Source organism: Chiloscyllium punctatum, chromosome 7 (genome assembly GCF_047496795.1).
Source record: "Chiloscyllium punctatum isolate Juve2018m chromosome 7, sChiPun1.3, whole genome shotgun sequence".
Classification (NCBI taxonomy): Eukaryota; Metazoa; Chordata; class Chondrichthyes; order Orectolobiformes; family Hemiscylliidae; genus Chiloscyllium; species Chiloscyllium punctatum.
This window is the reverse complement of record NC_092745.1, coordinates 126,910,507-126,933,035: the sequence shown is the minus strand read 5'-3', so window position 1 is coordinate 126,933,035 and position 22,529 is coordinate 126,910,507. Positions and strand designations below refer to the sequence as shown.

General features: G+C 45.4%; 1 protein-coding gene across 15 annotated transcripts in view; it reads right to left on the bottom strand.

Moving 5' to 3' along the window:
- The window catches only part of adgrl2a (adhesion G protein-coupled receptor L2a), a 797,903-nt gene that overhangs the window by 364,726 nt on the left and 410,648 nt on the right, over positions 1–22,529 (bottom strand). For all 15 annotated transcript variants that reach the window (XM_072574792.1, XM_072574794.1, XM_072574790.1 and 12 more), the window contains one exon: positions 11,995–12,172. In XM_072574792.1, the coding sequence (XP_072430893.1) occupies positions 11,995–12,070 (76 nt within the window). In that variant the 5' untranslated portion in view covers positions 12,071–12,172. The remainder of the gene's footprint in view (positions 1–11,994; positions 12,173–22,529) is intronic.

The following is a 22,529-nucleotide window of genomic DNA, read 5'->3' as shown; positions in this document are numbered from 1 at the left end:
ATTCTACTAGCACCAACAATGAAACCTAAACCCATGCCACTAGCGCATTCACCTGACCCTCTGGTTAACCAGTACATGATCACTGTCTCCTCACATTAAAATACAGTACGCAGAAATAGACCATTCAGCCCAAGCTGCTGATGGTCTAGGCTCAAGCTTGGTACAGGGTTAAATGCCCCTTTGGGATGGACAAATTCAGGAGGGTTTGGGAGAAACCTGAAACATGGCCCGCTGTGAGAGATTTATTAGTTATTTTTGTTTTAAAGTGTGGGGAGCTGTAACCATTAATTATTCAGGCAGCATGCATAAGTGATAGAGAATATTTTGTGTGGAGACAGTTCAATAGCAAATGTGTATTCGCAGTTCAAGCATCCCACACTCACCGTCCATAATAACCCCAACAAATATGTAATTATTTACAGACATACTCCACATCTGCTTTAATTTGTCTCTCTGTTGTTTCTCCAATAATCAAATTCCATCCATTAAAAATGGAATCAGGCTATTGGGTCCCTTGAGTCTGCTCACGCAATTCAACTGTGGCTGATCTGAAGCTTAAGCACTTTTCTCGACCTTGGTTCTGTGACACCTTAATATCGAATAAGTAACGTGTATCAAACTCCTACATACAGTTGCTCTCCCAAAATCCTATTTCCTACTGATCTGCTGTTCATAACAGGAGGAGGAGGAAACTGCAGAAGAAAATTTCTGTTTCACTCCCTGAAAGCGCTACAGATTGTGGACAGGTTCCTGAAACCAATCCAACAATGAACCAACAAACTATCTGATTGATTAAATCACCACAAGCCAGGGCAACATGGTCACTCGGTGGTTAGCACTGCTGCCTCCAGCCTCAGGTGACTGACTGCGTGGAGTTTGCACATTCTCCCCGTGTCTGCGTGGGTTTCCTCCAGGTGCTCCAGTTTCCTGCCACAGTCCAAAGGTGTGTCGGTTAGGTGAATTGTCCATGCTGAATTGCCCGCGGTGTTCAGGGATGTGTAGGTTAGGTGCATTAGTCAGGGGAAATGTACAGTAACAGGGTAAGGGAATGGGTCTGGTTGGGATACTTTTCAGAGGGTTGGTGTGGACTTGTTGGGCCAAATGATCTGTTTCAACACTGTCGGGATTCTATGTTTCTACAAGCCAATGGGCCTGATTAAAGATTGTTGGAACCACGGATGGGAGTTCAAGTTTGAGTTATAAGGAGACGGTGGATAGACTGAGACTTTCTTTCCTGGAGTATAGGTTTAGTGATTGTAACAAAGTCAACCAAGTGGACCTCAGAGAATATGAGTTCCCTGATTGGGGCGATACTCTGCACCAATCAGGAAGCCCCGGATGACAGGTATGAACAGGAGTGTCCCTTTGATGTGAAGGGCACTGCTTATCACTGGCCACTCGGGTGTTTCCTTTCTTCCTGGTGGTGGAAATTTGAATAAAGATTCGTGCACCTTGTGTCTTTCACTGTGTCTCACACCTGCACACACACAACATGGGTGCTGGGGAAAAATAAACACTACCACAGTTAGGTGGCAGTGTAGGGGTAAAAGAAAAAGAAACCAAAAAAAAGAAAAAAAAAGCAAAAAGAAAGAAAAAACACAAAAATGAACAGGAGTGTCCCTTTGTTGAGAACTGCTTGTCACTGGTCACTCTGGTGTTCCCTTGTTTCCTGGTGGTGGAATTTGAATAAACATTTACACACTTGTTGTTCCTCACTGTGTCTCACACCTGCACACACAGGACATGGGTGCGGGGGGAAAATAAGCACTACCGCAGTTAGGTGGTAGTGTGGGAGGGGGGGAGGGGAAAGAAAAGAAGAAATAAATAAATAAACAGGAGTGTTAGAGGTTCTGCACACCATGAGAATTGGCTCTGACAGAGTGCTCACCTTCCACCCTACCAACCTTCGCATAAACCAAATCATCCGCCAACATGTCCGCCACCTCCAAACAAACCCCACCTCCAGGGATATATTTCCCTCCCCACCCCTTTCCGCCTTCCGCAAAGACCTTTCCCTCTGTGACTACCTGGTCAGGTCCACGCCCCCATACAACCCTCCCTCCCATCCTGGCACCTTCCCCTGCCACCGCAGGAACTGTAAAACCTGCGCCCACACCTCCTCCCTCACCTCTATCCAAGGCCCTAAAGGAGCCTTCCACATCCATCAAAGTTTTACTAGCACATCCACTAATACCATTTATTGTATCTGTTGCTCCCGAAGCGGTCTCCTCTACATTGGGGAGACTGGGCGCCTCCTAGCAGAACGCTTTAGGGAACATCTCCAGGACACCCGCACCAGTCAACCACACCACCCCGTGGCCCAACATTTCAACTCCCCCTCCCACTCTGCCGAGGACATGGAGGTCCTGGGCCTCCTTCACCGGCGCTCCCTCCCCACCAGACGCCTAGAGGAAGAACACCTCATCTTCCGCCTCGGAACACTTCAACCCCAGGGCATCAATGTGGACATCAACAGTTTCCTCATTTCCCCTTCCCCCACCTCACCCTAGTTCTAAACTTCCAATTCAGCACTGTCCCCATGACTTGTCCTACCTGCCTATCTTCTTTTCCACCTATCCACTCCACCCTCTCCTCCCTGACCTATCACCTTCATCCCCTCCCCCACTTACCATTTGGACTGTATGCTACTTTCTCCCCACCCCCACCCTCCTCTAGCTTATCTCTCCACGCTTCAGGCTCACTGCCTTTATTCCTGATGAAGGGCTTTTGCCCGAAACATCGATTTCGAAGCTCCTTGGATGCTGCCTGAACTGCTGTGCTCTTCCAGCACCACTAATCCAGGAGCTGGATCAGTGTCAAGGACTATTCATGTATAATTAAAGGGTGACGGGATACCTGCCTCTGTGGAGTTATTTTAGTAGAAGCCTGAGGGGTGACCTTATCGAGGTCTGTTAAATTATGAGGGGTATAGATAAGGTGAATAAACTATAGGAGGGGAGTCCAAAATTCTAAGGTTTATGGTGAAAGTGGAAAGATTTAAAAAGGACCTGAGGGGCAACTTTTTTCACACAGAGGGTGGTATGTGTGTGGAATGAGCTGTCGGAGAAAGTGGTGGAGGTGAGTGCAATTACAACGTTTAATAGACATTTGGACAGGTGAATGAACAGGAATGATTTACAGGGATATGGGCCAAACACCAGCAAATGGGACTGGTTCACTTTCAGAAACCTGGTCGGCATGGATGAGTTGAGCCAAAGAGTCTGTTTCCATGCTGTATGACTGTATAAATCTGTGACTCAATGACTCGAAGTACAGGCACAACCTTCCAGTGAAGGTCATGGAGTGCCCAAGAGCAAACAGAACGGGGCCTGTTCAGTCACCCTGAGTTATAGTGCTATTTTGGTGCTTGTTTATGAAGTGTACACATTCGATGGGCTGAAGGGCCTTTTTCTGTGTTGTGGACCTCCATGACGTGAAGTAACCATGAGGACAATGCGTTATGGTATGAGAAGAAGCACTGAAGAATATTACATCGGAATACCTTGCAAATTAGACTGCCAGCAGAAGCTGCTTTGCCTGTTGCAACTGCTCTGTTGCAGTGCCACAGTATTAATCATTCTCATGGTTACTGGGCTGTTTCACTGATCACACTGAAATGCCAGCAGAGAGTTGAGACAGGTGAACAATCACCGCTGTTTACTGTGCGATAAATTACTTCACAAATCCCAACCATCACCCTAAAAACTACAATACTGCATCTAAAAATGCTGAAGAACCCAATCTCAAACCCATTCATGTGTTGCCACTAGAGATTCAGCACATCAAAATGGAGATTCCAGAGCTATTCAGCCTGTGTTCAAGTCAACTGCGGCTGAGTCATAGGTCAGTCAACACTATACATGGGTTCTAGTCTGGAATAGTGTGAACAGTTGAGGGCCCCTTATCCAAGGAGAATAGACTAGTGTTAGAGAGAGTCCAGGGAAGATTCACAGGTTTGGAATGACTGTCTTATGAAGAGAGGTTGATGAGAATGGACCTGTGCTCATTGGAGTTCAGAAGAATGAGAGGCAACCGTATCGAAACATACAAGATTCTTAGGGGAGCAGGAGAGTGGATGCAGAAAGGTTGTTTCCCCTTGTGGGAGAGTCTAGGACCAGAGAGCATCATCCCAGAATAAGGGGTCACCCATTTAAGTCAGAAGTGAGGGTTTTCTTCTTTCAGAGGGGCAGCAAATCTGTGGAATTCTTTGCCTTAGAGGGATGTCAAGGCGGGGTTTTTTACTATACTGAAGGCTGAGGTAGACTTATAATCAGTAAAGCAATAAAGGCTTACAGGGAAAAATGGAGTTGAGGATGATCAGATCAGTCATGACCTCATGGAATGGTGGAGCAGCATCGACGGCCTGAATGGCCTACTTCCGCTCCTGCATGGTTTGACCTAATTCCACACCCTGAATAACATGGGCGACTGACCAAGAGGCCACACAGAGCCCCACTCTGTATCCTCTCTGTGTGCAGCATGCTCAGAATTCCCAGCTTGACAAGAGCCATTGAAAATTCCTGGGAAACCTAGTTAAGAGCATCATGCCTCCACCAACTCTGAGGACCTGGCTCTCAAACACAGACAGGTGAAAGCACAGAAGAAAGCAGTGGACCCCATACCCTCCTCTGCCACCAGTAAGCCACAAATTGCGACGTTGACTGAAACCACTCAAGACTTGAAGCTGAGTTCCTTCGGAGGTTTCATTATTCCGAGCGAAACACAAACAGTGGGCAAACAACAGCTCCCCCACACATACCCACAACACTGATTAAAGGGCAAAAGGGAGCAAAGGGGAAAGAGAGAGAGAGAGAAAGAAAACAAAGTTCCACCACATAAAGCCTATCACAGCTGGGCCACTCCTCTAATGTGGTTTTGTGGTCTTCCTGGTATCTTACACTCAGGAGAAATAGGTTAGACTCTCTGGCTGTGTTCAATCCAATTTAAATAAGGCGTCCCCAAGGGTATCAACCCATTAAGGGTCTAGACCTTCAGTTTCTCAATAATAATCCATTTAAACAAGACGAAGCACTGTGGAGGGAAAGCAGGGCTGGATGAGTTAGCACTGAGGCCAGACATTCCTCGCCAATGGAAGCATTGTCAGCATGACATGCAAGTGACCCCAGAAGCCCCACTGTATACTCAGAGTGTGCAAGACCCATTGTGAAAGCTGTTTAATGCAGTGCGCGACTGACAGAATATAATCCCTTATTATGCAGCAGCCATTCGCGTCCTTCCCCCATCCATTCTGACAGCAAGGACTCTTTGTCTGGAATATGACAGCGAGCGACCCGATCGCCTCCTCCACACTTGCAGAGGGGGCTGTCAGGAATACGTGCTCAGTGGTCTGATTTTCCTGGATGCTCACCCTCTCTCCATGCTGGTTTTTATTTTTGTTCCCTGGAGAGCAACATCTTGAAAGCACTGCAGTCCACGTGCTGTAGCTATGTTTACATGATGACAAAGCAGTGTTCCAAAAGCTTGTATTTTCAAATAAACTTATTGGACTATAACCTGATGTTTGTGATTTTTAACGCTATCTTTTCATGCAATGTGGGGAGGTCACTGACTAGACCAGTCTTTATCCCTAACTGCCTCACAGGCAACCACATTGCCTTTGGTGTGGAACATACCAGGTAAGGACAGTAGATTTCCTTCCCTAAACGATGTCTGAACTGGAAAGAATTCCTACCCCTCCTGCTCCCTGCCACATTTACAACAATGACATGGCCACCAATGGCTAACTTTTTACTGAACTCAAATTTAACCCTCTGCCACCAGAGTAGGATTCGAGTTCACAACCCAGAGTTTTAAATTGAGATGCTGGATTACGTGTCCTGTGACATTAACACTCAGGCAGTGTCTCCCCATATCGAGCACTGAGGTTCACATTGCATCACTCTTTGGGTACAGGTCAGCTGCTGTCCTCTTTGAGAATTCCTACAGTTAAGGGCATCAGGCCATTCAGCCTATCAAGTCCACAACAACCCTCCGAAAAGCATCCCACCCCATCCCTGTGACCCTCCATTCCCTGTGGCTAACCGACTTAGCCTGGACACCATGGACAATTGAGCATGGCCAATCCACCCTGGCCTGTACATTTTTGGACTGCGGGAGGAACTGGACCACACAGAGGAAACCCACGCAGACATGGAGAGAACGTACAAACTCCACACACACAGTCGCTTGAGGCTGGGACTGAACCTTGGTCGCTGGTGCTGTGAGGCGGTAGAGCTAACCACCGAGCCACTGTGCCACCCTGGGTAACTCACCAATGAAGTTACAAAAAAAATTAATAGGCTCAGACTGTGGCAAATAGATTTAAATGCAGTGAAACATCAGGCCATCTCCTTTAAACCTCAAACAAATAGGGTATTTTCTCCAATGGTTAAAATCTAGAAACAGTGGCAATCCAAGGAGGGTTAGAGTCCAATTGTCTTAACTATTAAAATGTCCTGGACAGGTACAGAACAATAAAGAAATGGTCTGCTCATCTTCGACCCAGAGGACTGAAGTACAAAGAGGCAAAAGTTATGCTTCAAATGTATGAAGCCTTACTTTGACTGTTCCTGAAGTACTGTGAGGAATTCTGCACAGCACATCAGGACTGCTCCTTGCAAGGGCTGCTGAGTTCTTAGCTTCCTTTATGTTCTCGGATTAAAGGGAATGAATAGAATACGGAGAAAGAATTTCACAGGTTGGCCAGGTGACAACTAAGAGACATGGGGATGTGTGGTTTGGGTACACGCATAATGCTTTAGGAGGGCGTTCCTGGATATTGGCCAGCAACAGTGAAGTTGCAATGATATAGTTTCAAGCCAGAATGGTCTATGGCTCGAGGGGAGCTTGCAGGTGATGGTGTTCACTTGCATCTATTACCTTTGTCCTTCTCGGTGGTGGAGGCCATGCATTGGGAAGGTGCTGTTTAAGGAGGTGTAGTGGTTACAGCTCCAGAACCAAGCTCTTCAGGGTAGTGCTGTCGAACAGAGAGACCAAGAGTTTTAGGGGCACAGCTCTTTAAATGTGTGACCCTATGACTCCAGACAAAAACTATGCTGACACTCAAAAAGGGGAGAAGGAGTTTGGAATTCACTCCTACAAATGGCAGTGATAATGGCCTGGGCTATCAAAAATCCAATAGATATGGGACAGAGGAAAGCATTTCAAGTCACAAATCAATCACAAACTCAAGGCTGAATGGGAGAATTGGTTCCAAGAGCTAAATGGTCTATCTCTGCTTCGATGTTGCTCACTGGGCTAAGTTGCCCTCAGTCTTCGGCAGTGCTGCGTCAAAGCCCAGTACAGGCTACAGCAAACTTTGGAAGTTTACAGCTTTCAGGATATATCATCGACAAGCAGCTAGACTACAAACTGTGGGCTCCAGTGGCTCTTTTGCATGTACTTGCTTTGAGCAGAGTCGAAAGCACCTTCCATTAACAACTAGTTTGCATCAGGATCTCTGCTCGCAGCATCACTCGCTTTGCCTTTTGCTCTGGGCACTCTTAGTATTTGTTCCATTTGCACCTCCTTGTCCTCTATTTACTCTAGCATAAAGCCCACCACGTAACAGGTTCCCGTGGTAGCGTCCCTTTCTCTGAGCCAGGAGCTCCAGGTTTAAATTCCACCTGCTTATCCCTGAACAGCACAATGAGAAATTATCACAAAACCCAAAATCTCAGGCCTGCTTCAGTTCTAACAAAGAGTTTGTGTCAGACTTGGAAAATTAATTGAGATTAGATTCCCTACAGTGTGGAAACAGGCCTTTCGGCCCAACCAGTCCACACCGACCCTCCGAAGAGAAACCCACCCCCCTCTGACTAACGCATCTAACAACTATGGACAATTTAACATGGCCAATTCACCTGACCTGCACAACTTTGGATTGTGGGAGGGAATCAGAGCACCTGGAGGAAACCCACACAGACACGAGGTTAATGTGCAAACTCCACACAGACAGTCGCCTGAGGCTGGAATTGAACCTGGGACCCTGGTGCTGTGAGGCAGCAGTGCTAACCACTGAGCCACCATGCCGCCCCTTGTGGAGTCACAGAATCCCTACAGCGTGGAAACAGGCCATTCGGCCCAAAAGTCCACACCGACCCTCCGAAGAGTAACCCATTCAGACCCATTCCCCTACCCTGTTACTCTACCTTTACCCCTGATTAATGCACTTAACCTACACAGCCCTGAACAATCTGGGCAATTTAATATGGCCAATTCACCTAACTGCACATTTTTGGACTGTGGGAGGAAACCGGAGCACCCAGAGGAAACCCACGCAGATACAAGGACAATGTGCAAACACCACACAGACAGTCTCCTGATCCTGGAATCAAACCCGGGTCGCTGGCACTGGCAGCAGTGCTAACAACTGAGCCACCGTGCCGCCCTATGTTTCTCTCTCCACAGACGTTGCCTGACCTGTTGGGATTCTCCAGCACTTTCTATTTGATTTGAGATCTTCACAATACCTTGTTCGTATTCAGACGAAAGTGAGGACTGCAGATGCTGGAGATTAGAGTCGAGAGAGTAGTACTGGAAAAGCACAACAGGTCAGGCAGCATCCAAGATGAGCATTCCTGATGAAGGGTTTTTGCCCGAAATGTTGATTTTCCTGCTCCTTGGATGCTGCCTAATCTACTGTGCTTTTCCAGCACCAGTCTCTTGTTCATATTTAGACAATTCTCAAAGCAACAGTACACACAGAGCCATAAATACTCAGAATTAGGAGCAAGAGTCATTCAAACCTGTTCCACAACCAAATAAGACAATGCCAAACAATGAGACCTTGGAGTGCAGGTTCACAGTTCCTTAAAAGTGGAGATGTGGGTAGACAGGGTAATGAAGAAGGCATTTTGTATGCTTGCCTTAATTGGTCAGTGCACTGAGTACAGGAGTTGGGAGGTCATGTTGCGCCTGTACAAGACATTGGTGAGGCCACTTTTGGAATCCTATGTGCAATTCTGGTCTCCCTGCTATAGGAAGGATATTGTGAAACGTGAAAGGGTTCAGAAGAGATTTACAAGGATGCTGCTGGGGTTGGAGGGTTTGAGCAGTAGGAGGAGGCTGAATAAGCTGGGGCTATTTTCCCTGGAGCGTTGGAGGCTGAGGGGTGACCTTATAAAAGTTGTAAAGTCGTGAAGGGCATGGATAGGGTAAATAGACAAGGTCTTTTTCCGAGGGTAGGTGACTCCAAAACCAGAGGGCATAGTTTTAAGGTGAGAGGAGAAAGGGACCTGAGGGGCAACATTTTCACGCAATGGGTGGTGTGTGTATGGAATGAGCTGCCAGAGGAACAATTATAACATTGAAAAGGCATCTGAATATGAAAATGAGTAGGGGATATGAATAGGAAGGGTTTAGAGGGATATGGGCCAAGTGCTGGCAAATGGGACTGGATTAGTTTAGGATATCGAGTCAGCATGGACAAGTTGGATCAAAGGATTCAATTCCATGCTGTACATCGCTATGACTATGACTCTATGGTTCAACTTGGACTTAAAATCTACCTTTTCGCTCTATCGCTACATTCACTCAATACCCATAACTCAGTATTTTGAAAAAAAATTGCCTATTTTGATATCAGCACTGGTAAACAATAACAACGAAAAATATTGAGACGCTGTGTCACATGAAATAACTGCAAACAATTGCATATCTTTGCGATCATTAATTAAAAGTTCAAATTACTCCCAAGTAAAATATCCTTGAAGTAAGTCTGCATTTCAGTTAGAAACAATAGGCCTTTGTCATGGACCTCTGTCTGTGTTTGGCAACGCACAAACTCACAGATGTAAAATTCAATTTGAACACAACATCCCACCACTTACAAACAACAATCACACAGTAAAAATTAAAAGGTGCCTCAAGAAGACAGCAACAGAAACAATCAGCAAAACTCCCTTTCCTGCAAACTGTTTGCACTTTTGAAAGGCAAACACAGTCAATAGCAACAACTTTGTGGCTCACCGAGTGGATTATATCTGTGGTTCAGTTGGCAGCCCTCTAACCCAGACAATTTCAGATTCAAGTCTGATTCCAGAATTTGACACTCAAATTCTGCGCCTATGAAGAAGTACGCCTTTATTTTCCTCTTACATGGAGTTGTCCAATCCAGCTCCCCTCCAAAGGACATAATGTCAATCCTGTGGCACTATTTGAGTTTGGTCATGATGTCCTGAACAATAATCCGTCAATTAATGTCACACTAACAGATTATGTGGTCATCATTATACTGCTGTTTACACAAACTGACTGCTGCATTTTCTACACAGCCGTCGCAACGAGAGTTTAGAAGTTGCTAACTGGCTGTAAAACTATTTTGGGAAAGCAATGTCAATAAACAGGAACAGGATGAGGCCATTCATCCCCTCGAGTCTGTTCCACTAGGATCATGGCTGATAAACCAACCCAGTCCCCTGCTCCTTCTTTCTTCCCAAACCTTTGATCCCTTTAGCACTAAGCACTATTTAACTCCTTCTTGAAAGCATTCAATTGTCACAAAGCTAGTCCCTTTTTTTCCCTAAAAGCTGTTCCTTGGCTCTAGGAGACCCTGTCCTTGATTGTTTTCAGAGGGGTAATAAATCAGGCCAGGCTCCAATCAGACTGGTTTGGGTAACGAGAGACGAAAGGGATTTTGTTTATATGTGAACAGATGACACTTCAGGCCCAGGTGGTCATGTTTTACAAGTGACCTGTATAATAAAAGGGAAGTGGTCAGCTCTCTAACTGAGCAGTTTACTTCAGTACAGAACTGGTTGGAAGTTCAACAGTGAGCTGTGTGAAAACTCTCTCTCTCTCTCTCCTTTGGCTCCGCTAACTTCAACCTGTAAGCATCTGTTCCATTAATACTGTTTTTCAAGAGGGTTTGCTTATTGGGACTGTTGTGTATATTCAGAACAGCATAATTAAGTCTAGTTTGGTTAGAGTGAGTTCTGTAAGGGTTCTTTATTCTGTTCTTTGTGTTTCACTGTCTAATTTTGTGAATAAATTTTTTCTGTTTTAAACCTGGTAGTCAACCTCACTAACTTAATCCAGGTAATTTTCACTGTACACTTACTAAAACAAATTGCAAAGTTATGGCCTGGGCTGCCTGCTTAAAAATGTTTTGAGTGGTCTGGCCTAGCCTCGAACACAATGAACTGGCCTCAGCTGCATTCTGTGGTAGCTAATTCCACAGGCCCAGCACTCTCTGGGTGAAACCATTTCTCCTCATCTCAGTCCTCAAGTACTGATATCCTCAAACTGTGACTCCCAGTTCTGGTTTGTCCTGGATGTCCTGTTGTAGTGAAAGGTGTAGGATAAACTCAAGTCTGTCTTCCTTATTAGATAAGATTAGGGCAGCAAGAAAAGAAATCTGAAGGTTTTGTGAGTCTCCGCAAACAGTAAGCTCAAGTGGTAACCAGGACTGGGGAGGATCCCTGAGTTCAAGCTGGGCTAAGAGGAAGTTCTTCTCCCTCTTACTAGGATTACAATTCCTGACATCTGGGGCCACCAGACCTACTGACAAAATTAAGAGGAGCTTGTCAGCTTTGCCAAACCAGCGGGAAAGATTCGGGGGCAAAACAGGACATCCTTAAATCACAGCAGAACATAGGAAGTTAGCTTGAGTGGAAGTCACTGGTTGTCACCAGTGTAACAGTTGCATCTCATCATGCTGCCAAAGACAGGAAAGAGAATCTTTAAACATGAGTTGAGGGATGATAGGTCAAAGGTCATATGTGAAGGTTCTTCAACACTTGAAGGCTGGAATATGCAGGCCTACAGTTCAGGTGATGCCAAGTGGGGTTACAATCAGCAGCTAGTACATTCAATCTGTGCAAATGTGATGGGACAAATGGCCTCTTTCTGTGCTGTAACTTTTCCATGGTTCTAAGAGATGTGGTGCAATTGGATACGGACAGCAAATCAATCCCAAACAGTGTGAACTCACTGACAAACAACACCGCCTCCTCGAAAAATTCATTGTAGTGAACAACAAGATTTAGACCTTACCTTTTGTAAATGGTAACCACCCACCAAGGACAATAAAGCACCATAGGACCCAAAGTTTCCAGACAGACGGTGACATCTTCTTTAGTGTGTTGTTTTTTTGGCAGACACTGTTTAACACATCTGGTTACTGAAGTTTTTTACAGCAGATGCTAATGGTTTGCTTCATTACTCTTCAAGCCTGAAATATAAAGAAAAAATGCAATTGTTACGTCTGTGGTATCAATCAACATACATTGTCAAATTTAAACCAGAGCAGGAGGCATCAATTGTTGGATTAAAGACTCTAAATGAATGATGGTTTATCGGAGTAATGTACTGACCTCAATCCTACAGCCTGTGTGATTGAAAGCAGCCAACTTGAACAGAGGGTCACTCACAGAACAAATGATCTGAAGGACCCACTGTTGGACTGGGGTGGACAAATCCAAACATCACACAACACCAGATTATAGCCCAACAGGTTTATTCGGAAGCTTTTGGAGTGCTGCTCCTTCAACCTGATGAAGGAGCAATGCTCAAAAAGCTAGTGCTTCCAAATAATCCTGTTGGACTATAACCTGGTGTTGTGTGATGTTTGGATTTGTCCACAGAACAAAGGCACAGGAGGAGGCCACTCAGCTCTTTGACCCTGCTACACCATTCAATATGACTCTGATTGATCCCACTTTAATCTCTGCTGAATACTTGGCTGTTCAAAGCAGGCTACGCAGTTGGAAATGTCACTGTCCTGGTGCCCGACAGGGAAGGGACCTGATATCATCTCATTATCTGCCAGCAAAAGGTGTTGGGAATGGATAAATCAGTCATAGAGATGTACAACACGGAGACAGACCATTCCACCTAACTCATCCATACCAACCAGATATCCTAAATTAATCGAGTACCAGCCTCCACCACTTCCTCTGGCAGCTCATTCCATACACGTACCACCCTCTGCATGAAAAAGTTGTCCCTTAGGTCTCTTTTACATCTTTCCCCTTTCACCCTAAGTCTATGCCCTCTAGCTTTGGACTCCCCTACGCTGGGAAGACGAGATTGGTTGTTCACTCTATTCACGTCCCTCATGATTTTCTCAGCCTCTACAAGGTCACCCCTCAGCCTCCAACACTCCAGGGAAAACAGCCCCAGTCTATTCAACTGCTCCCTTTAACTCAAACCCTCCAATCCTGGCAACATCCTTGTAAATCTTTTCTGCACCCTTTCACAACATCCTTCCTGTGGGAAGGAAAGAAGAATAAAATGTAAATGTCTGAAGGCACTTTTGAGGAACTCTAGCAGGCGAAGCGAGTTAATTGGAGAGACACCAACAGATGACCGAATAAGGCAAATTCTATTTTGAAACGTTTTAGTGTGTGACAGCGAATGAAACGAGAGATAACAGGGCTCATGGATGGGAATTCCAGACCTTATGGCCACACGGTGGAGCAGGTACAAGAGGGAAAGGATTCCCTGTCAACATTTTCCCTCCCAACCAGTCAATGCCGAGACCTGGCAAGGGAAATTAAAGCCCCTCAATTGATCAGCCATGCAGGTCTGTGTGAAAATAACTCTGCAAACATTCCAACATAACTCACTCTAATGGAGCTTCCGAGCGTTCTGCGCTTATTGAGAAATGGGGAGAGACTGGTGACAGAAGTGGCTTTTAGACCATGTAATTGGGGACGGAACCAGCTACAAAGACAGCCAGTCTAGCAAACAAATAAACAAACAGGTAATGCATATCACATTCCCGCAAGTCAATCTAAAGGTGGATCACTGCTGGTATTTCAGTCCCCAATGACCTGGCTTTCAGTGGACCACCTTCGACTGACTGGCTACAATCCTTTTCTTGCTGATGGGAGCATTTTACAGGCAGGAGACTGATCAGATATCACAGAGCACAACTACTTAGGAAGTTTTTAGCTGCAACTTGATCCCTCTCTCTGTGTGTTTAGACTGGCTGCCTTGTTTCCCTAACTCTGCTCCTCTCTGAGCTCCTTCTATTGTTTGCCACCAACCTTTACTGACCCCAGCAAATAACTAAGTCAAAACAAACAGCAGAGACAACATGAAAGTATGACTCCAAAAAAATGCACAGTGTGTGGGGGGGGGCAATGGTCAGCCAGTCTGAACGTTAAAGGAAATTCCGCAGCCAGGTAGATAGAATAGTCTTTATTGGTCAGTGCATTGAGTACAGGAGTTGAGAGGTTGCGGCCACTTTTGGAATACTGTGTGCAATTTTGGTCTCCCTGCTGTCGGAAGGATGTTGTGAAACTTGAAAGATTTACAAGGATGTTGCCAGGGTTGGAAGGTTTGAGCTATAGGGAGATGCTGAATTGGCTGGGGCTGTTTTCCCTGGAGCATCAGAGACTGAGGGTGATGTTATAGAGGTTTATAAAATCATGACGGGTGTGGAGAGGGTAAATAGGTAAGGTCTTTGCCCTGGGTGGGGGAGTCCATAACTAGAGGGCATAGGTTTAAGGCGAGAGAGGGAAGATAATAAAAGGAACTAAGGGGCAACTTTTTCACGCAGAGGGTGGTGTGTGTATGGAATGAGCTGCCACGGGATGTGGTGAAGGCTGGTACAATTACAGCATCTGGATGGGTATATGAATAGGAAGGGTTTGGAGGAATATGGGCCAAATGCTGGCAAATGGGCCTCAATTTATTTTGAACATCTGGTCAGCATGGATGAGTTGGGTGGAAGGGTCTGTTTGCATGCTGTACTGCTCTATGATTCTATAAGCACCTGTCTTCCCTTTGGTAATACATCTTGCGAACAATTGAAAGCATTCATGTTGTAGCTATAGCAGCCTCCACCACCCCGTCTGGCAGTTCATTCCATACACACACCACCCTCTGCGTGAATAAGTTGCCCCTTAGGTTCCTTTTAAATCTTTCCCTTTCACCATAAACTTATACCCTCTCGTTTTGGACTCTCCTACTCTGGGGAAAAGACTTGTCCATTCATCAAATCTATGCCCCTCATGATTCCATGATTCTCCACAAAGTCACCTCTCCATCTCCAACTCTCCAGGAAGCTAATTTTAAAAAAAACACCACTTGTATTTTTTTCACTGGATGTGGGCATCACCAGTTGGGCCAATATTTAATGACATCCCTAATTGCCCAGTGGGTAAAAGTAAAGAACATGTCAACAGAGTCCAGTCAAACCTCTCTTTTTCATGGGATGGGTTGGGGGTGTGTGTGAGAGAGAGAGAGAGAGAGAGAGAGAGAGAGAGAGCGCATGAGAGAGAGGGTGGTAGTTTAACCTGAGGGTCACCATGCCTCAGGCGAGGGAAGAGGTTGAGAAGGAGAATCTTTCATCGTATTCTCAGCTGGTGTGGGAATTGAACCCAAGCTGCCAACACACCTGAAGAATGGTAAAGAATCAACCACATTGTTGTGGGTCTGGAGTCCTATGTTGGCCAGACAGGCAGCATCTGTCAGAAAAACATTAATGAACCAAATAGATTTTTCTGACAGCATTTTCTCTATCATCATTAGACTCTTAATTCCAGAATTTTATTGAGTTGAAACTCTACCACCAGTCATTGTGAAAGCCAGATCCCCTGAAATTACCTGGGTCTGGCTTAATCATCTCACACTGAGCCATCAGCTCCCCAGATAGCACCCTCAGCGTAATTGGTGCTCTCCCTCCTAATGCAGTCACCTCTCAAAACAGCCTGCACATGGCTCTATTGTCACCTCTCACACTGAGAGGCACTTTACAAATACAACTGCAATCTGCACTAAATGCTGACAGCGAACCCGCAGGGAGATATCTGGCCAAGCGTCTGAACATTCAGTCAAAGAGGTAGATTTTAAGCAGCAGTTCTAAAGGAGCAGGGTGAGATAACAGAGGTTCAAGGATCAAAGCTGCTGAAGGCATTGGTGACACCAGCACAGCAATGAAAAATCAGAGATGTGAACGAGAGACAAAGCGAGGGGAGTGCAGCACAACTGGAGGAGATCATTTCAATGTGTCGGTGTAAGTCACAGAAGGATTTGTCAACAGGGAAGGGGGATTTTCAAATCAAGGCGCTGGCAATCAGGGAATTAATGCTCGAAGACTCCCTACAATATGGAAGCAGGCCATTCAGCCCATCAGTGACCTTCTGAAGAACACCCAACTAGACACACCCATCCCATCCCTGAAACCCCACAATTCCCATGGTTAACCCAGCTAGCCTGCACATCCCTGGGCATTATGGGCAATTTAGCATGGCCAATCCACCCTAACCTGCACATCCTAGGACACTATGGGAAATTTAGCATCGCCAATCCACCCTAATGTGCACGTCCCTGGGTACAATGGGCAATTCATGACCAGTCCAGCCTAACCCGCACATCCTTGAACACTTTGGAAATTTAGCACAGTCAATCCACCCTAACCTGCACATCCCTGGACACTATGGGAAATTTAGCATGGCCAATCCACCCTAACATGCAAATCCCTGGGTACGATGGACAATTTAGCATGGCCAGTCCAGCCTAACCTGCACATCCCTGGACACTATGGGCAATTTAGCACAGCCAATCCATCTGACCTGTGCATCTTTGGACAGTGGGAGGAAACTCACACAGACACCAGTGAGCACGTGCAAACTCCACACAGACAGTTGCCCGAGGGTGGGCTGGAACCTGGGTCCCTGGCGCTGGGAGGCAGCAACGTTAACCACTGAGCCACCTGCCCTCAGTCAGCGCTTGTTAGAAAGCAGGGGGATGATGGGTGAATAGGACTCAGCACAATTAGGTTACAGACCTCAAAGTTCTGAATGAAGATTGTGATCAGAGCAAGTGGATCATGCTGTTATCTTCCTTTGCTTTGAAGCCAAACACATTTTTGCTTTTCCATTCTACTGAGCAGCATATTTTAGCCATCTCGAGTAGTGGACATAAAAGTAGTTTTTGATGGGAAAAGGGAGTGTTTTGCTTTCAAACGATAAGAGCTGCAAACTCCATTTGCTGCTATTTGAACATAATATAATTAATTCTGCAGCTCCTGTGCACACAGCCCGTGCAGCAGAAAGCTCCCGTGGTGAGTGAAATGGAATTGCCAAAGTAAACAAAGCAGAAGACAACAGGAAATCTGAAACGGTTTTCAGGACAAATCTAGTGTCTCAACTTCTGCAATTTGCTGCTGGGTTTTACCTGAACTTAGAGCCACTTCAGTAGCAAATAATGGAGAATCCCAATGGGGAAAGGCTGGGGCGAGTCCAGGATCTACAGCGACACTGACTTTCCAGAGAAAAATAATGTGAAAATGAGAAGTGTTTGTGGACTGATGAGTTCCTATGTGCAGTGTGCAGCGAATTGGGATATTTCATCTAACAGCTCACAGCAAAACTAATTCAAATACCTGCTTACTTAAAAAGCGCTAATGAAACACTTTGACATGTAGCACTTCCATGATATGAAAACTGCAGGTCAACTGGAAGGCGTATAAAGGCAATGAAAGCAAAATACTGCAGATGCTGGAAATCTGAAACAAAGGCAGAGATTGCTGGAGAAACTCAACAGCATCTGTGAAGAGACAGTTAATGTTGCGAGTCCAGTATGACTCTCTTTCAGAGCAATGTAAATTTGGAGATGTCATAGATTCACACAGCATGGAAACTGACCTTTCAGTCCAACTAGTCCACACCAGCCGTGTTCCCAAAACCAAACAAGTCCCACCTGTTTGCACATGCCCTGTTTCCCTCCAAACCATTCCCACTCATGAACTTATCCAAATGTCTTTTAAATGTTGTAACTGTACTTGCATCCATCACTTCCTCTGGCAGTTCAATCCACAACAAACTATTTCCTGCATAAAAAAGTTGCCCCTCATGTCTTTTTTAAATCTTTCTCCTCTCACCTTAAAAATATGCCCCCCTAGTCTTGAGCTCCCTCGGGAAAAGATCCTTGTCATTCGCTTTATCTAGGCCCCTCATGATTTTATAAACTTCTATAAAGTTACCACTCAACCTCTTATGCTCCAATGAAAAAAGTCCTAGTCTTTCCAGTTTACTTATATGTCTGAAGCCCTCCGGACCTGGCAACATCCCCTGTATAATAATATCCTTCCTATAACAGGGTGACCAGAACTGGACAGAGTAGTGGGTGGCATAGTGGCACAGTGGTTAGCACTGCTGCCTCACAGCGCCAGAGACCCAGGTTCAATTCCCGCCTCAGGTAACTCTCTGTGTGGAGTTTGCACATTCTCCCCGTGTCTGCGTAGGTTTTCTTCGGGTGCTCCGGTTTCCTCCCACAGTACAAAAAACGTGCAAGTTAGGTGAATTGGCCATGCCAAATTGCCTGTAGTGTTAGGTGAAGGGGTAAATGAAGGAGAATGGGTCTGGGTGGTTTGTGTGTTGGTGGGGACTTGTTGGGCTGAAGGGCCTGTTTCCACACTGTAAGCAACCTTTTTTAAAAAAAATTCCAGAAGAGGCCTCACCAATGTCAACAAAATGAAGTTGAATGAGTGCAGCACAACTGAGGAGGTCACCTTGATGTGCTGTTGTAAGTCCATGGAAGGATTTGTAACCAGAAATGGGGGATTTTAAAATGAAGGCATCATTGGTCAGAAAGTTCACGTTGGTCAGTGAGCAGGAGGGTGATTAGGACTCAGGCCACACACAGCAGAGTTCTGAATGAAGATTGTGATCCATAGAACAAGTGGATCATGCTGTTATCTTCCTTCATTTTGAAGTCAAGCACATTTTTGCTTTTGCATTCTACTGAGCAGCATATTTAGCCAGAACTTCTGAAGAAGTGATACCAGACTCGAAAACGTTAACTCCATTTTTCTCCCTCCACAGATGCTGCCAGACCTGCTGAGGTTTTCCAGCATCTTCTGCGTTTGTTGTATATAATTGCTAAGCTATTTGAAAACTTTTTTTTCTGTTTGAAAGCCACTAGCCCAGGCTAGAAGCTCTGGAATTCCTGCTCTACACCATTTTGTCTACATTTCTCTCGCTCTCTCTCTCTCTCTTTCTCTTTTCATCCGCTAACATTTTGGTCAAACCCTCATTCACATATCCTAGTCTCTTCACCTTTCACTTGGTCTCAGTTCTTGCCCTAATTACTCTCCTAGAGCTACTATCTGTTCTGCAATAGAAATACAAAGATTGTTGTTAAATAACTTTCAACTGAAAGACATTTCAACGTCCATCCATTTGGACACACTGTCCAGAATATGACTTGCAATTATTGGAGATAACTGGCGTAATTTCTAGAATTTTAATGTTTTGTAAAGAACAGCCCATCTTGGGACACAATACCTTTGTTACCATTCAAGCAGCAACATTCTGAACCAACATCCTCCATTATTACTTTACAAATTTCCAAGCAGAGGACTTTGATTCCAATGTTTGAATCTACTTCCAGGTAAGGTGTTAATTTGAATGGGCACAAGTGTGCCAGCTCCAAAGATAATTCAGGATTCACTCTAATAATCTGGTTAATATCAATTTGATCAATGTCACAAAGCGTTACAGTCATTATTTATGGGACCGTACTACGGCCAGAAAGGGCTGACCTTTTACATCAGTGACTACACTTCAAGAAGTACTTTATTGCTTCCTTTATTGGCATTTTATGATCCAAGTGCACATTCTGTCTTGATTTCTTTATTCAATCCTCCAGCCTTAGAACAATGCTTCCTGAAGGTTTTCTCTCTGTGGCCCTATTTGGAGGTTTGGAAATTGTTGCAAATCCCTCCATGAGAGTTGAGACAGCGGCAATCAGACAGGTGTGTGTGTGTGTGTGTGTGCATGTGTGCGTGTGTGTGTGTCTGTGTGTGTGGTTTGTGAGAGAGAGAGAGAGAGAGAGAGAGAGAATGTGTGTGTATGTGTGAGAGAGAGAGTGTGTGGGGGGGGTGGAGTGCGTGTGGGAGTGTGTGCGTGTGGGAGTGTGTGTGTGGGGGAGTGTGTGCATGTGGGGGAGTGTGTGCGTGTGGGGGAGTGTGTGCGTGTGGGGGAGTGTGTGCGTGTGGGGGAGTGTGTGTGTGTGGGAGTGTGTGCGTGTGTGACTGTCATGTATACATGAGTATGTGTGTCCACTGGGGTCCAAACACAATTTTTTTCGGGGGGGTGGGATGGCAGTGGGGCGGGGTGGGACAGTGTGGTGGTGTTGGTGCAGTGGTAATGTCATTGGCAAGTAATCTAGAACGCCCAAGTTATTTGTTTGGGGATAGAGGTTCAGTGAGAGGCAATGGCCTGGTAGATTTACCATGAGACCTTTAATCCAGAGAACCTGGGATCGAATCCTGCCATGGCAGACGGTGAAATTTGAATTCAATTAAAAATCTGAAATTACGAATCGAATGATGACCATAAAATTGCTGGGGAAAACCAATCTGGTTCACGCATTCCCCTTAGAGAAGGAAACTGCCATCCTCACCTTGGTCTGGCCTACATGTGACTCCAGACCCACAGCAATGTGGTTGACTCTTAACTTAATGATGGGCAATAAATGCTGGCCCTCCTAGCGTCTGAAAACCGGCTTTGGAAAAACGTTCCTTCGAAGGAGGGTGAGATTTAGATTCATTCCTTAAATACAAATGCTCACAGAAATGTTGCAGTGTGTGGATCCAAGGAGGAGGCAGAAGTCAAAGGCAAGAATTTAAGCTGGGGAGAGCGGGAGCTTCATATGCAGACCCCCATCGGTCATGACGCCAGCGAAAGACCAAAAAGAATGGGGTTATTTTTCTCCTCCCACTAGACCCAAGAAATTTAACAGCAAACTAGACGAGTGGCCTTCAGCAAGATATCTCGCTACAGCAAGGTAACGAGTGAGCTGACTGCTTCTCTCTCTTTGAAAAGAATGGCATGAAAGAGAGAAAATTTAAATGATCACGAGGGAGAAGGTCAGGAAAAAAATGATCTTTGGATGATGGGTTGTTGAGTCTATGGAATCATCTTCTATTAATCAATGTTGAATCTGGTGCTATCAACACTTTTTGAAAAGAAATTAGGTCATTGCTTGAAAAAGAATCACAAGGAGTAAGTAACAGAATGAAAATAGTCTTCTGGAGCTGACCTTTATGTCGCTGACTCTGCTGTCTGCCTGGACTCCTCAAATACAAAATAATTTGTCATGAATCTTGACAGTGTGGAAACAGGCCCTTCAGCCCAATAAGTCCACACCAACCCTCCGCAGAGTATCCCACCCAGACCTATGTTCCTACATTTTTCCCCTGACAAATGCACCCAACCTACACATCACTGAACACTTTGGGAAATTTAGCAGGGCCAATTCACCTAACCTGTACATCTCTGGAGCACCCTATGCAGACAGGGGGAGAATGTGCAAATTCCACACAGATAGTCACCCAAGGCTGGAATCAAACTGAGGTCCCTGTCACTGTGAGGCAGCAGTGCTAGCCACTGAGCCACCGTGTCACCCCAATGATCTACATTGTTGAATAATGCGCAAAAATGATATTTCTTGGCTGAACTCAAGCTCTAAGTACACCAAAAGCTGAGAGAGACAGCTTTGTAATCAGAAAGGGTAACCCAGCCTCAAAGGGAAAAACCAAAGCAAGTTTCAAGCACTCTGCTGAGTTCTCCCAACATATAGTCATTGAGTTGTAGAGCACAGAAACAGGCCCTTTGGTCCAACTTGTCCATGCTGACCAGATCAGTTGGACCAAAGGGTCTGTTTTGTGCTGTATGACTCGATGGCTCCGTGTTGGTGAACTCAACCAAGTGCTTGAAACTTGCTTTGATTTTTCAAACGTTGTTTCAAAGATGCAGTGGATCCTGTAAGGTTTGTATCCATGTATCAGCACACGTTAGATGGGAAATATTCTGGAAGTTTTTTTCCCAGCAGATCTGACATCTTGTACAAAGTCAATGCAGCTATGCAAGAGCGTGCGTTCACAAACCTGAATCAGCTCATGCTCATTCATACACTGAAGCCTGGCAGCGTTGTATCTTAAAACGCACATTAATGCTAATTCACTCAGTGACACCATCTGAAAATCAATATGATGCATCTATCAACCAGAGACCTCACTTCTCTTTCGCTCATGAAAGGGGTTTCTGAAAGCTGCAGTGGGTATGGGTGAGGAACAGAGGATGCTGTGCTACAAGGAGATGTTGCATTGAACAGAAGGTCCTCCAAGCCATTTGAGTAAGTTCACAGTCATTGGCTCAAGTCCCATGTTTCTCTTTAATGCACACAACTGACTGGCAGGGTCATTTTTCATCTTGATAGCAGCAATGGTGTGTGTGGGGTGTGTGTGTATGTCTCACCAACAGGTCTGTGAGAGCTCAATCTCCAACATCCAATCCCCATTAACTTTTCAATGGTTCAATCTTTCCTCCTACCCTCACCGAACGCACTCTGACCTTCCCTCCTTTCGTACTAACAGCTCATTTCTCCTCGATGGTATTTGACTGACAGTCGGTTGAAAGGTCACTTGTCCTTTACGCAGCAGAGAAATGACAACCCAGTCGTTCCTGGCATGTGCAGAGCAAATTTTAGAAACTGCAGCATTGCCCTCCCCGCACGGGGTTCAAGGCCAACAATGACCCCACAGTCCCGGGCACATTACACTGTGACAGCCT